Source organism: Amblyomma americanum, chromosome 1 (assembly GCF_052857255.1).
Source record: "Amblyomma americanum isolate KBUSLIRL-KWMA chromosome 1, ASM5285725v1, whole genome shotgun sequence".
Lineage (NCBI taxonomy): Eukaryota > Metazoa > Arthropoda > Arachnida > Ixodida > Ixodidae > Amblyomma > Amblyomma americanum.
This window is the reverse complement of record NC_135497.1, coordinates 182,016,390-182,033,325: the sequence shown is the minus strand read 5'-3', so window position 1 is coordinate 182,033,325 and position 16,936 is coordinate 182,016,390. Positions and strand designations below refer to the sequence as shown.

Below are 16,936 nucleotides of genomic sequence, written 5' to 3'. Positions count from 1 at the left end.
ACTAAAACAGTTGAGGATTTCAAGTTGTCTATTTCGCCGTATTGATATCTGTTCGAGAAAAAAAAAATTTATTCTTTAATCAGTCATGAAACTATGGCATAGTATAGAAACGACAGTTTCACTTGCGCACTCGCGTCGCTGGTGCCGACGTGCACTGAGGTCTACATTTTCATGGTTTAGTATTTCGTTTTCGGTGGCAAGGTGCAGTCGCATACAATCTCGTGATTCGAAGCAAACGCCACGCTTTTCCTGTCCTCTGCCAGCTATTCCCAACGGCAGCAGGGAAAAAAGTGAAGCGAACAAAGGTGGGAAGATGAGTGCTGTTCCGGAAAACCCCGCGTGGAGTTCGCCCTGGCTAGCGACGTTCGTGAGGAATAGAAACCTTCCGTTACTTTGCACGTCTCACGCATTTCGGCCTTTGCCCCACCGGACATCGAAGCCGCATTCGGGAGGCCTTCGGACCTTCCGTTATGCCAAGCCGACGGAGGGCATGCCGCGATAAGCGAGACCGAAGAAATGAGGCAGAGCAAAGGAGGACGGTGGCGCCGGAAGCGATAGGAAGGCCCTTCAGAATCACGACCTGCGAGCGCAGTGTTTTGTGGCGCCCGAGGGCGCTCCTCGAGCGGCGGTCGCCATTCACAGCTGCCGCGGAGACCAAGATAATTACGTGACCGACACCGCGTTGCTAGATAGATTTTTGTTTACGGCAGGAAGGAGACTTAAGCTCACTTGAGAAATATTCATTCGTCGTTCCATTCTCATGATATAACCATGACCTGTAAAAATAATGACGAATTGGTATTATACATCCGGTAACAATCTCAGATGCATCTGCTGACGTCCGGCGGGGATGACGGCGTAACTGCCTCAATGTTAACTTCCGTACAAATACCGGAAGCCCCTAATAAAAATAAAAAAGGCCTTAAGCTATTATGCCGTGGGCTAAAAATTTCTGAGGGCACTTAAGTCTGCTTACGTGCAGGATTGCGAAAGCATGGAACTTTCTAGAACGCGGGTTTTTTCCACGATGGCAGCACGCGTTGTGTTTTTAAAAAAAAATTTTTTTTTCGTATTTTTTGCATTATATTTTTCTGTGTATATGTTTTCATCAATTTAGTTTTTGCTCATTTTTATTCTTTTTTGGTTTTTATTTATTTATTCAATTTAACGTTCTCTTTATTCTGTTTTAATTTTTTATTTTAGTTTTGATGGCGTCATTTTATTAACAGGTGAGGCGGACACTTCTGGCGGACTCATAAGGCAATTAAGGCTTTCTACTATTGGCATGGAGGGACATCTGAGGGTAATGAAGGTTACTATAAAGAAGCGATGTGAACAGGGAAATGTGCCAATATATGTGAACGAACCTGATCAAATCCGTGAGTAGAGGCTCTCGCTGCTTCCGCACGTTCTGAATCATGGAACTCCGGGGCTGCGGATGTGCTTAGGGTTTCGCGCACGGTGTTCCTGCACGCAAGGCACTCCTCTTAAGGGATGTCGCGACAGCCAGATTTCTGTTTATTTCGCTCGTAAACCACTTCAAGTATTCTTTATCGCTGACCGCCGTTTATTGTTCACTGGTGTCGAAACCTACCTTTGCTTCTGCAGCTATTGTCAGAACAGTAGTTTTTTTTACAGATGACACGAGAAGAAGTTAAATTTCCTCTGCCAGGGTCAGAACGCAGCATAATCCGACCTGCTGGTATGGATTCATTTTTCGTGCGTCCGGGAAGGTAACTTTTTTGTTTATTTAATGATGTTCGTGAAAGGAGATGGTGGTACCCTGAGGCAATGTCGCCTACTCCTTCTCCAAGCACCTGACACAACACACAGTAATAGCACTTGAGCGATGAATATGTCACCTAGGTGGGCAGAAGCCCACCGCTGACGAATTCTGCGCTCTTATATGCAGAAAAACAAAACAAAAAAGAAAAACAGCATTTTCTCGTGCACAGAAAACCGCAATTCGGTCTTTGTGTCCACATTTAGCGCAAAACTCGCGACACGCACTGGAATGCATGATTAGATGAAAAAGGCGAAGACAAAAGCAATCCTAGTAATATGCAACATAAGACGTACCAAAATGAAACGAGGTCACGCTCAGTTTTATGCGTAAAGTCCACACGCACATAGCAGTCCAGAGGCGGCAATATGCGTCAAATCAAACCAAATCTTCATTCACGTCGTCCATATAAGGAGCGCTGACAAAAAGCTCAGAATAGAGCTTGATTACAGGCCTGCGCCCCCGTCCAAAGTTTCAAAGATTGTTATTGATGATGTATCACCATGAGCACATGAACTAAGTAACTGCGTATGAGGAAAATAAGCAAGACGCAGCCAACAGAAGAAAAAAAAACATCATATGCGAACCAAAAGGCGTCGAAAAGTTCGACACTGCCGCAAGTTATTTTGTACTGATTGCTAGTAATAACTGAACATTTAACGTTTATAATTATAGCGACTGTGTGGAATGGACCATTAGTTGCGATTTAGTATGTTTAGTATGTCGTGTGTGTGTGTGTGTGTGTGTGTGTGTGTGTGTGTGTGTGTGTGTGTGTGTGTGTGTGTGTGTGTGTGTGTGTGTGTGTGTGTGTGTGTGTGTGTGTGTGTGTGTGTGTGTGTGTGTGTGTGTGTGTGTGTGTGTGTGTGTGTGTGTGTGTGTGTGTGTGTGTGTGTGTGTGTGTGTGTGTGTGTGTGCGTGCGTGCGTGCGTGCGTGCGTGCGTGCGTGCGTTTTAAGACAAAGTTTCAAGAAAACTGCGATGAGTATTACTTCTTTCATACCGTTACATTAAAATACAATTATATATCCCAGGTATTGGAGTTCTGTTGAAAGAATTAAAAAGAGGTTTTGTCTTGACGTCGCGCGTATAGTTAGCACTGCCTCTTTTGTTCTGTTATCATAAGTGCATGTTAACCCCTTATCGAAAGCTTCGTAGGGCCCAATTTTTTTTACTCTTCTAAAAATTAAGGTCAGGCACATCTCTCATACCTATGTAGTGCGCTCGTTATCAGCGGACCCCATATTTTTGCGAGGGCAGCGGCCGTCTCTGAGTTTCCGCCGGTGGGCTGCATGTCTGCAAATGTTAAGAGCAGGTGTTGCGCATCTTCCTCGGACTCCCCGAAGGAAAACGCAGCACTGCCAGCTCTTCATATCCTGATGAGAAAAAAAAAAGAGAAAACGAAACAGCTCTTCTTTCAAACAGAGCCCAAGCGCGGTCTGTGGGTAGCCTTTTGGACAGAACGACATCCACCGATATGAATGTCGAACTGCATTTCTGGGCTCATTTGAAACAACTATAAGCTCCTGCCCATACTCTAAGATCAGGGCGTCTTTCCGGTTCGTGGCGGCTGTCTTCCGCAAAGGGTGACTCGCGTCCACTTTTGAAGAAGGGATGAGGCGAATCTCCTTTTACTAAACTGCCGCGCACAATAGGCTGTCTGCTGCTGCGTTTCCGAGATTGTTGCAGTTGCTCCGGGACTACTGAAAAAAGCAATTGGGATCAGATGCTCTTCCCTTTCGCCTGCGTTCCTCTTTTTTATGGAGGATTGGGGGGGGGGGGGGTGCATTGCATATCGATAAGTGGCAGTTTTTGTTCAGCCTGGAGGCCTTTATACTCAATATCGCCGCTTACCAGTCACGAACAATTCTCCCGTCTCGATGAGCGCGAGACTGGGCCTATGTAAAGCTTATCTCTGCCTCCTTTTCGCAGGCCCGGAGAGAATCAGTGCGGCTTCTTGTGACCACCGAGAGACATGAACACTGACGGCCAGAGTGTGTTTGGGACAAGCGGGAAGGACGCTACCACCGCCGAGGTCAGCGCGCAGGTATCGTATCTTCATGTACACGCGCGCGCGCGTGACTACTTCTCTGCTCCATTCGACGAAACGTGTCCATTTCGGCTCCATTTTTTCCCCTTTTTTTTAAGATTTAAGTAGTCGTTCTGACGCGATCTTGGCTGGAAAGCAGAGAATTTCTGCCTTTAATATACGTTTGTCTCGCTCCGGAGTGAGAATGTTTTTCTTCCGGAATTGTCGGATTTGTGAAGTATTTGTGAACAACATTTAGGGCTAACAACCGTAAGGGTTGTTAATCTTCTCAAGTGAATATGAGCACAAACTGCCGGAAACAAGGCCTCAAAGCAGCGTTTTTCTAACGTTGAATTAAAAAGAAAGTCTACTCTCGGAGGCGTGTAAAATATTTTAGCATATTCTGGTAGGTCTTGCTAAATGGTAGCACAAACGAAAGAAATATTGGCGGGTTTGTCAGTCAATATTTTAAATCGACGGAGATACAGTTCCAGACCCGAGGTTGGCAACGTGCTGTGTTCAAACTTTGTCGGTCTGCTGGCAACCGGGCTGCATCGCCGAGAGTTGATATACTGCATTTTAAGAATGGGACTGAGCGCAATGCATAAGGTTCTTTTTGTTGAAAGAAACTTCAAGCGACTTAACCTTTTAACCCTCTAGCTTTACTAGCCTAGCGGCGCCGATTTCGCCGTGGGCTGCAGTTTGACCTTGAACGTCCTTATTGCGCCGCTGCCTTAGCAACGCATCACGTGACTTCGCCGCGCCACCGAGCCGAGTCTTCGCCGTCGCTGCGCCGGGGCTCCGCGGCTGTTGCCTGACCATGTGCTATAGCCGAGCAGACGCGGCTTGGAGTCTCTAACGTTGAGTGCGTACCGCACACTGGATAGGAAGCGCGCACATTCTGCCACCCTGGAAGGTGGCAGTTAACGGTTGATCGCGAGAGGTTGGCCACCCAATGAACGCTTCGGCCTATTGCTGCAGTGCCGCGTGTCTGCCACAACGTTGTCAGCGCTAATGCATGCAGCCCACATCTCTCTCTCACACCACCGCCACGTATACCTCAAAACGCGATTGAGGCGTTCACTGACCCAGGGAGCCAGTTAGACGCCCTTCCTTTCCTTGAAAATCATCGCAGTCTAAAACGTTGTCAACAACAACGCCAATGAGCACAATGAATGCCAACAGGTTTCGCTTTGTATATCCTGGATTAGCTGAGCTAATCCACAATTTTTTTTTCTCTTGCTACTAATCATCGCCTCTAACACAGATTGACCCTGTTTTTTTTTTTGTTTTCCCGTCGTCTCTTGAAACGACACTGAGGACCACTTCATCCATTCATTGTTCTCAACAAAAATCTTTTCTCTGGCCCTTTCTGGGTGTGTTAATGTCTGTCCGGCAACAAAAGCTCCATTTGTTGGTGAGAGATTTGAATTTTAAAGTCTCCACGCCGCTCGATCGAAACTAGTGACGTAGATGCCGAGAAGTACTGTGTAGTTGCTTGCCACCGTTTTGAAGTGTATGGCGATGTAGCATGGCCTCTCAGATCCGTTCTCAAAGTTTGGAGTCGACGCGTGCAGTCCACTTGCGAAATTGGCCAGTGATGACGGCACCTTTATTTCGCTTTTTGGTCTTTTCTTGCATGGTTCTCTTTTCGGTGATAGTGGTCTCTTCGTCGTTTGAGTGTCGTGGTTTATCTACACAAGCCAACTTGAATTTGTCCTCTTTAAAATGCTTAGATAAGGCAGGCTGCTACTATACTGACAGTGGACGTGCTATCGGCAGCGTTGCTACTGGCAAAATACGGTTGCGGCAATCTGTGGTTAGATATCGGCAGTCTTTGTATAGCTTTTTATAAGACATCGTGGGATCACAGCGCTTGGAGGCGAGGACACAAAGAGGACACACACAGAACTGTGCTGAACTGTCAACTTTATTTTGGACGTATTTTGATGCGCGCCTTATATTTTACAGAAGGGCGTTGACGCGCAAGCGCAGCTACAACACAGATATGAAGAGGGCGATCTGTAGCAGCCACTTTTGATAAGACATTCACGGAGTTTTCAACCCCGACAAAGAGAAGGCAGCACGAAAACAGTGGCAAGAAAAATTGGCCAAGGCTTTGGTGAAAAAATGCCAACGATTAACACAACAAACCCGTCTAACAAGGCTAAAAACGAGGCATACAAATAGGTGAAAACATGGCATAAATGAGGCTAATGAACATGGCTAAAATTCATGAAGCGGTAAAAAAACAGATAAAAGGAATGTGGGCCAACAATCCACGCAGCCAAAAACTCAATGACGCGATAAAAGGAGATAAAAGTATGAGATAAGTGAGGAAACAATTTACAGCCAACAATTCAGTAGGCCGCTAAAAGCAAGTAAAAGGGTGGCATAAGTGAGGCAACAATTAACGGGCCAAAAATTGATAAGATGAGAACTGAAAGGGGTAAAGAAAAGGCTGAAGGTGGCTTGGAATGCAATGCAATCATATTGACACAGACAAGAACGTGATCTCTTTTTCAAGCAGGGCTATCGATGGCATGCTAACGCAGCCTACTTCTAGGTTGTCAATGATGACTGCTTCAGTAATTTCCCGAGTGAGCTGGTTGTTGTTTTTTGCCAAGACTGTGGTGTTCGCGAAGTTTGGAGGGCGGCGCTTGCAGGGTGAGCAGCCGCGACAGTGGATTGCCAAGTTGCTAGATTTTTTATCTCTCAAGTTTAGATGATGCTCCTGCAATCTTTTGTTCACGCAGCGGCCTCATCTGCATAACTGACGTCCGTCGCGGATGATAGTTTGTTCGTCGCAATTTTTTTTACTTCAAAGATCACGTCTTTAGGAATTTTTAAAGGCCCTTGCAGAAACACCCAGTGTGTATCCGTAAGCGCATTGCAAGCGGCATTTTTATGTCGATGAATTAAGTTTTGTTTCAGCCATTTTTTTCAGCCCCACAGCCATGTATGCGTTCATTTGGAGCCTTCGCGTAGGTTCAGTGTTTGTGGTGCTCGACTGCTGACCCGAAAGACGCGAATTCGACCCGCGCTTTCGATGGAGGCGAAATGCTAGAGGCCCGTGTACTGTGCGATGCCAGTGCACGTTAAAGAACCCCAGGTGGTCGAAAATATCCGGAGCCCTCCACTACGGCTTTCCTCGTAGCCTGAGTCGCACATAAACTCATAAAAATCATACATGTTTATTGGGGCATGGATCGGGCTTTAATTGTCACAGATCTGGTAAACTTCAGCAGACCATGCTAATGTTCATATAGTGGTACGACTGTGATGCAGTTTTGTCCGTTCAGACCTCCATACAGACCCTTGGGCAGAGTAAAATGTGCAGGAAGCTCATTCCTTCACAGCGCACGTCACTTGAGCGTAGTGGTGACGTCACTGTAGCTGACAGACGCATTGTATCCGATTCTCTCACCTTTCACGCTTTCTTCTAATGGAGCCGACAGTTAAAATTAAAGAAAGAACGCAGTCGCGTAAGGAGGCTGAATCCATGCAGCCGGTGTCGGACAGACAAGGGCGGTAGATGCACATCGCACGGGAGGCAGCGCCACTTGTTCCGCTCTACTTTTCTGCACACGCATGCAGAGCTGACGTAAAGCTGGCTAACGAGCACGGCGAGCAGGTTGTTCTAAACACTTGGCTGATCATGTGCGAACCCGCCATGTTTACTCTGGCGGCTGTGTTCATCGGGGTGGCCAGCATAATTGGCAGGTGCGTCGCTCTTTTCAGAGCGGTTGCGCTAGGAGGGATACCGGCGTGAAGGCTCCCGAAATAAGTAAATGCATGCCTGCGTGCAAAGATGCACATCCTTTCAAAATATTGCGGCCGCCTTGTTTGCTCCTGGCTCGCGGCGTGGAGCTCGCTTCGCGTCGTCACCGCTCCAAACCTCTCGGTAGGGAGGGGGGGGGGGGGGGGGGGGGGGGCTTTTCTTCCACTCCCCTCTCCTCGCTGAGAGGGCATACAGAACGGCATACTTCTTAATACTGCAACCTTGGAACGGTACACTGAAGCGTGAAACGAAATGTGAAAGAATATCGTTGACAGCTTCGTGTGCTGTCACCTGTCAAGGCGTGTGGATTTCCTTGTCACGACGGTTTATGCATGCTGCCTTTCGGCGCTTAATGTCACATTCTCTTGCTTCGCTTCGGGCGTTTCTGGCATCTTCGCGTGCGCGTTGCATTACGCAAAAACTGCAGACGCTGTCCATGCACTTGAATCAACAATCCGTTTTGTCGAGAGCGGAGGGGCGCTGGCAGGGTGTAAGGTGAACAGGGCTTGGATTTATAACTCCTTCAAATAGGTTAACCACTTTTTTGCTGCATTGCGAAAGCGGTAGGCGAAACTTATTACACCCTGGAGTACTAAACGCAACGGTCATTCCGATCCCATTCAGTAAGCTCGAGCGCTCAAGTTGCAAGAGAGCTGCTGACCCGCTTCATAGCGCTTGGTCCCCGGGGAAAAAAAAGTAATGCTTCATGTGTACTTTTTCTCTCGGTGATAGCCTACAGACGTAATACTTCCTCACACATCATGAACGACACGCAGGTTGTCTCTATGTATCCGTCAATATGGTCCACATACGAACCAATTATTTCAATTGACTGCAGCGCTGGAGAGCGGGCTAAGACATACTCGATGTTTCATCGAGCGCCTTCAAGAATTCCTTAAGATGTGCCTTGAAGCAAAAAAAAAAAAAAATTGCGACGAACAAACTTTCGTCCGCGGCGGACGTCAATTATTTAAGAAAAGTGCGTAAGAAGTTAATTAACCTATACTTAGCACATTGTGGCGCACTGTGGTGCCATTGGCGAGTTGTGTATCCACGGGGAGCCCTTTAGCGCAAAGAAATCCGGTGCTTTTTTACGCACGAAACTGAAAGTGAGGCGCACAGGAAAGTCGGCGCAAATGCAGCGCCCGCTGGTGACGTTTTTGCCCTCGACTGGCTCGGCAATCCGTAAACACCCGAATTTTGGCCACCTCGGGCCGCCGCTTTTTGATACACGGACCCTGCGGGAAGTTTCGCAACTTTTAGTATCGAATAGCTCTGGTCGCAGTGCCTACGTCGCCCAGTTCGAAATGCAAATGGGATTGGCAGCGCAAGTTCGAAAGGACTAAATACAACCGCCTGGACATGGTACGCCAACGCAGCAAACTTGTTCGTACTCTTAGCAACCACAACTCCTGAGCTAGAGGCCTGATTTTTCAGGCTTAGTACATCTCGCCTAAGTTTTTAACAATTAGCATCAAGTTTACTAGTCCCGATAACTTGTCATTTATGTTCGTACTGCACCTACTCCTTAATTATAACCCGGGAGCTTTCGCACGACTCTTGTTAAAATTTCTTGCTGTTCACCTTACGTAACTGACATACTGAACTGCTTCCTGAAGGTTTGCTGAAGCCTGCGTTATGCCCCTCGGTTGAGATTTAAGCCCCGATTTTTTTATTATATCCCAGAAAAAAAAAAGACAAACGCTTTAGCGAGGTAACGCCAGATACGAATTAGGTGCGCTACCATTTCGGTTTTCTTTCTCTCATTGGTCATTCTCTGCCTTACATTCATAGATCGATAGGAGTCCTCATACCGTTTGTAGCGCAGTGGTGCAGCGGTTAAGGAATGCTCCACTGCCCTGCGATGTCAGGTGCTGCCACCGGGCTTGTGAGACCCAGATTGCTCTTCCCGAGCAATCTCTCGTGACCAGTCATCGATTCAGCTGTGACCTGGCACAGTGAACAGTTTGCTTACAGTTCGATGGGCAGGTTGGGATGACGCCACAAGGTCACGTACTAGTTCTTCAAGGTAACAAAGGGACCGATAAGCATCGGTGAAATCAGCCAGTGGGGGCTCTAGTGCTAGCGTACATTTTATCCCCAGAGAAGCAAGTTAGGCGGCAGGAGGGCCATCTAGGTCACGCGACCTTGTGATGTCATCACAACGTAACCACACAGAGGGACAGCACAGACAGCGGCTGAGCGGCTGAATGAAACCTCTAGTGCTAGCGCACTAAAGAGAAAAGAAGGACCAATATAAATCTTCCAATGGGGAGCCAGCATCTTGAAGCAAATTCGCAATTCTCAAGGTCTTTCTTACATTCACATCATGTTGTCCTTTTGAAGCTCCTTGCTACCGATTTGTTTTGGAGCTCTGATTCTTTCAACCGTGTTGAAGCGAGGGCTGTACCCGTATCTGCGTGTCTCTAAATTTAGCTGTTTTCTTGGTATGGGCAAACCATGTTTAGCGGCACTGCTTTTTTTTATTTTGGGCGTTTTTCCTCATTCCATTTGCTATGTCTACAACAATGCTATTAATTTGGAACTACTATTAAAGCAGTCCCGCGAAATTATGTAAGCCCCACAGCTTAACCTTGTAATCAGGAACAAGGACAGCTCGCTGTATACAGGGCATAGGCACCAAAACTGAGGCTTAGGTAATTAATACACATTTCCAAAGCTAATTTCGACGAATAGGCAAGGGCGTCACTTTGTCACAGAGCTTTACGGCGGCATATACATGCATTTTAAGTTTCAAAAAACATTTATTTCCGGTTACTATGTAGTTAGAGGATACTTTGCTTGTGCCGCTTGAGCGGTACAGGAGCATACAGCTGACTTTTCGTTGTTTGTTGTTTGTGTTTTTTTTTTCGATTCTTAGTCGGGTCAGCATGCAGTCAATACAAACTCTTTGGTCAGAAGTTGTATCACTGAGACGCTCCATCTTGCCTTTAAGTGCAAACTTATGAATTCTGTGAAATGCGTTCGAAGGTGCCAAATAAATGATTTCACAAAAACGACCTAATGCGGGGAGAGGACTTCATTCGTTATCACTTTTAAAATCTGTTGTTAGCAGTGATTAAATATACCATAAGTGGTTGCGCATCACGAGTGACTCCGCATCAAGCGTCTTGCCGTTCAGCATATATTGCAAAAATGTTCACGCAGATCGTCATCCTGTCGCGTCAGGCGTGTTCTCATAGCCCTTCGGAACTTCAACGCTACTGTTGAAGTGTTGAAGTAAGCGTGGGTTGTTGGCAGCTTGTGAGACGCGCAGAAATATCTGTAATGAACCGGTTCCTTTGTTTTCTGCCCTCTCGCGACCGCTTCGAACCCGTGTCGGAGACTGCCGTGAAAAGGTATCGATGAAAAATTTTTGGAAGGAAGAAATATCAAATTATACGAAACGCGGCGCGCTATGATGCTGGTGACTTTCATGGAATTTGGTTTATAGCCGGATTATCACTGAACATGCATGTTACGAACACCGCATACATTTGCGTTTAAATTCACCGTGCTCGCGCAGTCAAAGAAACAATGCAGCTCCTAACCTGTTTCGGTACCAGACTACGCTGGTGTCGGCATATGCGTCGTTTCCCAGTTATAAAGGTTGGCCTGCCTTGTATGTCGCGCAAAATGCGACTGGCCTGAACCGACGCTCGAAGCGCTAAGTGCTGGCACCGCAGCAGTAAGTACACAACACGGATGACTTTCGGGACCGGAAGTATAAACATCTGGTTCTGCATCATCACATTTCTCACTGCACCGTATACGTGGGTAGAGGGCAGCCCAGTGCTGTTTGTTGTTATTTGATACCGAGGGTGCCACATCGCAGCCAGAGAAGCGAGACCCCTTCAGCAACGGCAGGCCATTTCTAACCGCAGCACAGCCAATAAATACTAAGCGCGCCGCGTATTCTCTGCACAGCCCGATAGGAGAGTCTTGTAAGACGCGGGCGTTGCTTGTGCGCTATTGTTTTGAGTGCGTCGGGGCGTTTGGTGGTAACAAGGAATGCGCCTCGCGTTCTTCTTGCTCCCGCCGTTGTCGAAGGACGGTGGCATAGTGCACCGCTCTGCTTCAAGCCCCCTCTTTCCGGACTCATTTTGGAAAGTCCTTTGTGCCGCACTAAGGAGCGCCGACCCAGCTAGACGGATAATTGCCAGAGTTCGCAGTTGAGCCCACTCACCGCTGGCTCTCGTTTCGTGTGGGCGGCGCTGAAAGATCTTGAAACACGGCCATTGTTCCCGCGTGATCGACGAGAAGCCGTGCGCGCGTTCTGTCGGCGTAACGACGCGCTTAACCTACATGCGGAGGCACACTCGCTATGACAAACGGCGTGGGCTGGTCACTGGGCGATGCGGGGTTGCGCCGCGCACATAAATTAACTACGAAAACTGAGGCGATCGCTTATCGCGCGACCTTTGCTTGTCGTTATTACGTGCCTTGTTTTTGTTTTGCCGGAAAACGTGTCGGGGTGTGAAGGCGGCGCTCACATGCCGGACGCTGGGCCCCTAATAATTAGCGCCATGCGATAAAGATAGAGATAAAAAATATGTGTTTGCTTCAACCACCGGGCCTTTCCCGGGGAATTATTTTGCAGAAATGGAATTTTGCGGTTGTTTTTGTCGAATGCCGTGTTTAATTGTTTTGTTTTGTTTTTAATCCACCAGAAAAGCTGAAAGTACTATATTGCATCCTGTCCTACCCTGGCTGTAGACCTAAACGTGAAGTTGGTTTGCTGAAACGTCTTGTCCGTGAATCACCTCACGCTGAGAAGTGCCACTCGGCGACGGAGCGGAACCCCAGTGTTCGGGTTCACGACCCTCAAGCCGAAGCACGGCTTCGTTCTGTTGCGACGGCTGCTAGCAACCGCTGAAGTAGCCGCCGCGTCGGGTTTTTGTTTACTCCGCCGCCGCGTCCGGCCAAATCTGTCTCGGGGCCCTCCCCGGTCGGCGGATGGACTCGAGCAGTGCTACACTGTGCATCGTTTGGCCAGTGGCGAAGGCGCACTTGGAGGCAGGCCGCGAGAGGCAGCTGCCAGCATGCTCTGCGCGTGTCCTTGCGCTAACTGCTGGCCGCCTCCGCCGATCGATGGAAATTTAATTCCATTTCGCGTGTTCTTCGCTGTTTGTGCGGCGTCCTTTTTGTTCCCAGTTTGCCTTTCTGCCTCGTGTCCTTGCGCTTATCGTCGTGCGCGGACCGGCGGACCCGCTCCATAGATGTATAAAGATGAATGCTCTCGGCGCGGATGAAAGGAACACACCATTTCTTTTGCGGGACAGCAAATATTTTTCAATTCTGCGCGGAAGCGGAATTTAGTAATGAATTGTTTTCGGAGCTCCGACGAGCGCTGCTCCCTTCACCCCCCTCCCCCCCTCATACCCTCTCTTCTGCCGTTCCTCCACGCCGTCGCTGTTTTTCCATTGTCCCGGCCCCTAATACTGCCGTTCAAGCCCCTCTTTCCTATCCCGCGCTTTGTGTTCTTTGCTCTTGTAGATACAGGATTTTCTCCCTCCCATGGCAAGCCTGCAGGGCGACGCTTTGCCTCTGATCCCTTGTCAGTTTCTTCCTAATTTCTTTTATCTTGCCCGGATCATTACTTGAGGCAAGGGCTCTTATTTTGATTTTCGCTCCTTTCGGAGGCCGTTATTGCGTTCTATGAATCACGGGCTCCTCTGGTGCGTAGAGCTCTTTTATTTATTTGCTTTTCTACACCCGCTGTTATCAAAAACCAGCACGCAAGCTTGTTTGTCTTGTGCCGTATGTGTGTGCGTGCGTGCAAACGTGCATCGGCGTGTTTGCGCGCGCCCGCTCCTGTGTGTGCGCGTATCCCTCCGCAACCCACAATATTAGAGACTGTGTGTATTTACTACGCGCATGCGCTTTGCCTTCTGTTTCCTTTCGTCTTGTTGTCGTGTTTCCCGCTGCGCTCTTCGCGTGATTGTGCCAAATTGAGACGAACGCTACCCGAGATTGAATTTAATCAATACCGTCCCTCATCGTGCTTGGAGAAGGTTATTGACGATCCGCGACTTCTTTTATTAACTTTGTTCATTCGGCGTTGCGTAGGCTTCCTGCGAGTTTTATTACGTCCTCCTGCTCCCCCCCCCCCCCCCTTTTTTTTTCTATTTGCGCGACAGATGGGTTGCTTTGTATGCGTATGAGGCTTCAGATCTTGTCAGATTTTGTTTGTTGTCATGAGGCGGGTCTGCTCTTTAAGCTGGCGCCTGTTATTCTTGCAGCGTCACATCCGGCCACGCGCGCGTAAACAAACCTTCGTGGAAGTTGTTTGTCGCCACTTTTGCTTGCAGAGCATCGAGGAAGGTGGGAGGATTGCGTGGTCATTAAAGTCCAGCGATCGGCTGCAGCACATGATGCCGCAACTATTCTTTACAGCATGAGCTGCTTAACATTTCAGGGCATTTCATGTTATCCCGAGCCGTTCATCGAACGCCGTTTTGTGGAATGTGTCTTATCGAACGCTGTTTCATCCAACAGAGTTTCGTGGAAGGACATTTGGTCATAGGCGTGTAGCAAAACTTTTCAAATTGTGTACTTACTATTGTAAGTTGCATTTTTTGGCACCGGACCGTTTCCGTGCTTTTTTTTTAGTTACTGCCGTGGCTACAAGCCAGAGAGCGAAGATTCGCTTTTAGTTGTTTATTGGGCATCTGATTGAGGTTCGCCTCGCAAAATTATGATGATCTTTGAAGTTCAGAGACCGTGAACGTCTTTATGCGTACTAAAGACGATATCAGCATTTGCACCGGCTTTTTCTTCTAAACGGTTGAAACTTCGCCGAAGTGTAGAAGCGTTCTCCTACATGTCCATGAAAGTATGAAAACAATGGTTATCCGATTTTTTTCTGAGCGCCATATGTAAGACAAGGCGCTCGCCCTTAGGGGCTTGCGATATTTCTGCCAGACCACCCGCTATGCACTACATGTTTGTACTGCTGTGTCGGCCTTTTAGGCTCGGCGTAGGTACGTGCATTATTGGCAGCTGGAGCAGTGCTACTTCTACTGCACCGATCGCGGCTAGTTTTGTGTCCGTCAGCAAAATTTCTTTTCAGTTGAAGGCAGTTTTTTATCGCATTGTCATAGTTGCAAACTTATAACGCAGAACAGCAGAGAAAGAAACTGTCGAATGCCCATGGAAAGGGCTTAGAACCTTTAGCTGTAAACCATGTAGGGCAAATGCAAAATGGAGGAATAAAGAGAGGAGTACAAAAATTGAAAGTTTACTGGAATAATAGTAATAATTTGTCGTCAGGTAAACAGACATAATAACATAACCAGCCCACTAGCATACCTTTCGCATATTTAGTTTATTTAAATGCAGTACAAATCTACCATAACTGCGTACCTTTTATTCAGGTCGTGCACGCTCGTGCATGTGTTGCATAAAAATTTTCCTCGAAGTTATCTTGCAGTTATTGGTCAGGTCATGCATATTTAGATCTTATATGGAGGAGACCGCGAACATTTTTCATAGCTTTTGTCTAGGCGAGTTCATTGGTCCTGAGTTTCTAATGAGTTTCTTTGGACCGCCTCAGAAGACAGTAAGTCATTTTATGTGAAATACAATTTTCATTTTTCTAAGAGAGGTACTGCAGCTGCAAGATGAACAGTGGTAATTTGTGTCATCATTAAAGACATATTTTGTTCGCCTGTGCGTGCTCAACATGATGGGCAAAGAAAGGGCCACTTCATTTCAAAGTGATGAGAGCCTTTTTCGGTTTGGGAGAGTAGGCTGTGCTTGTTCGGGTCAATTCAGCTGTTGAAACGTAGTGCACTTTAAAACGTGTTAGAATCGGGTTGGAAACAAAGAGGTGGCTTGATAAGTGCGACATAAGCACCCTAACCCGTCAACAAAGTGCTGACGTATGTTCGAAGCATACGAAGTAGAAAAAGTCGCCTTCGAAGTTATCCTTGACCCCTGTTCTGTGGCGTGAGAAGGCATTGATCTTAATTAGTGCCTGAAAGTCTTACTTACAACATTTGTCCGTAAAGTTTCGAGACTGATTTATGCTCTTCTCCAGAAATAATTCCCCAAAACAAATGTTGGTGCGTATGTACAGCGACATCTTTTCGGGCTAACCTGAGCTATTTATGTTAATTGCTGTGGCAGCCGCAGGATGGCACTACATGTAGAAAAATACGTTGTCACTAGTCTTCTGCGCATTCTACTGTGAGTGAATGTGGAGAGATGGACGTCCACCTCGAAAAGCGTGTAAACATAAAAGTCTGTCTGAAGCTTGGCAAGACAGCCACACAGACGTATGAGCTCCTTCGTGACGCTTACGGCAACGAGACATTATCGCGGGCGCGAGTTTTGTAGTGGCTCGGTTCGTTTCGGGGAGAATGTCGGTGGGAGACGACTCAAGGCAGGGGCACCCTTCAACCTCACGGAATGAAAATAACGTGACTCAAATCAGTGAAATCGTACAGCAAGACCGCATCATTACAGTCCGCATGCTGTCAGATGCTCTCGACATTAGCAAGACAACATGCCACCAAATTTTGCGTGATAACTTGGGGAGACGAAAGCTGAATGCCAGACTTGTGCCGCACTCCCTCACGCAGGACCAGAAGGACACGCGGGCATAAGTGAGCGCTGATTTGCTCTCCGAGGCAGAGAAGTATGCTGCAGTCGTCGACAGCATCACTGCTGAAATCGAAACATCGTGTTTTCAATACGATCCTCAAACAAATAGGCAGAGCGCCGAATGGCGGTCCACAAGCTCTCCGGCGTCGAGAAATGTGCGGCGACAGAAGACCGAAACAAAGACGATGCTGATAGTTTTTTTTTTTCGATGCCAGAAGTGTCATACACCACGAGTTCGGTGAATAAGGAGTTTCATATCCGCGTGCTCCAGCGCATGCGTGATGCACTGCGACGCTGTCGCCCTGACTTATGCGCATCTGGACAATGGAGCCTTCTCCACGATAACGCAAGGCCGCACAGTGCTCTCAGCTTGACAAAATTTCTCGCCAAGCACAGCATTACTCTACTTCCCCATCCGCCATACTCGCCTGACCTCTCCCCATGCGATTTTTTCCTGTTTCCTCGTGTGAATAGAGCCGTAAAAGGTCGCTAGATGGGGAGCGTGGAGGCCATTCAAGACGCCACGACAAAGGAGCTGACAGCCCTGCCAAAAGAAGCGTTTTCCAACTGTTTTCAAAACCTCAAGAAGCGTTAGAAACTGTGTATTCACTGCAAGGAAGACTATTTCGAAGGGGTGCTGGACAAATGATTTCAATGTTAAACGCATTTTTTTAATGGACTCAGTCTCGGAACTTTACGGACAAAGGTTGTATATATATATCTACGTTTTGTGAGCGCCA

General features: G+C 47.6%; 1 protein-coding gene across 9 annotated transcripts in view; it reads left to right on the top strand.

Moving 5' to 3' along the window:
- The window catches only part of LOC144114302 (TOX high mobility group box family member 3-like), a 460,828-nt gene that overhangs the window by 152,077 nt on the left and 291,815 nt on the right, over positions 1–16,936 (top strand). For all 9 annotated transcript variants that reach the window (XR_013311004.1, XR_013311001.1, XR_013311000.1 and 6 more), the window contains one exon: positions 3,712–3,826. Coding sequence is in view for 6 of the 9 variants with exons in the window: in XM_077647949.1 (XP_077504075.1) it covers positions 3,755–3,826 (72 nt within the window). In the remaining 3 variants the exon portion in view is untranslated. The remainder of the gene's footprint in view (positions 1–3,711; positions 3,827–16,936) is intronic.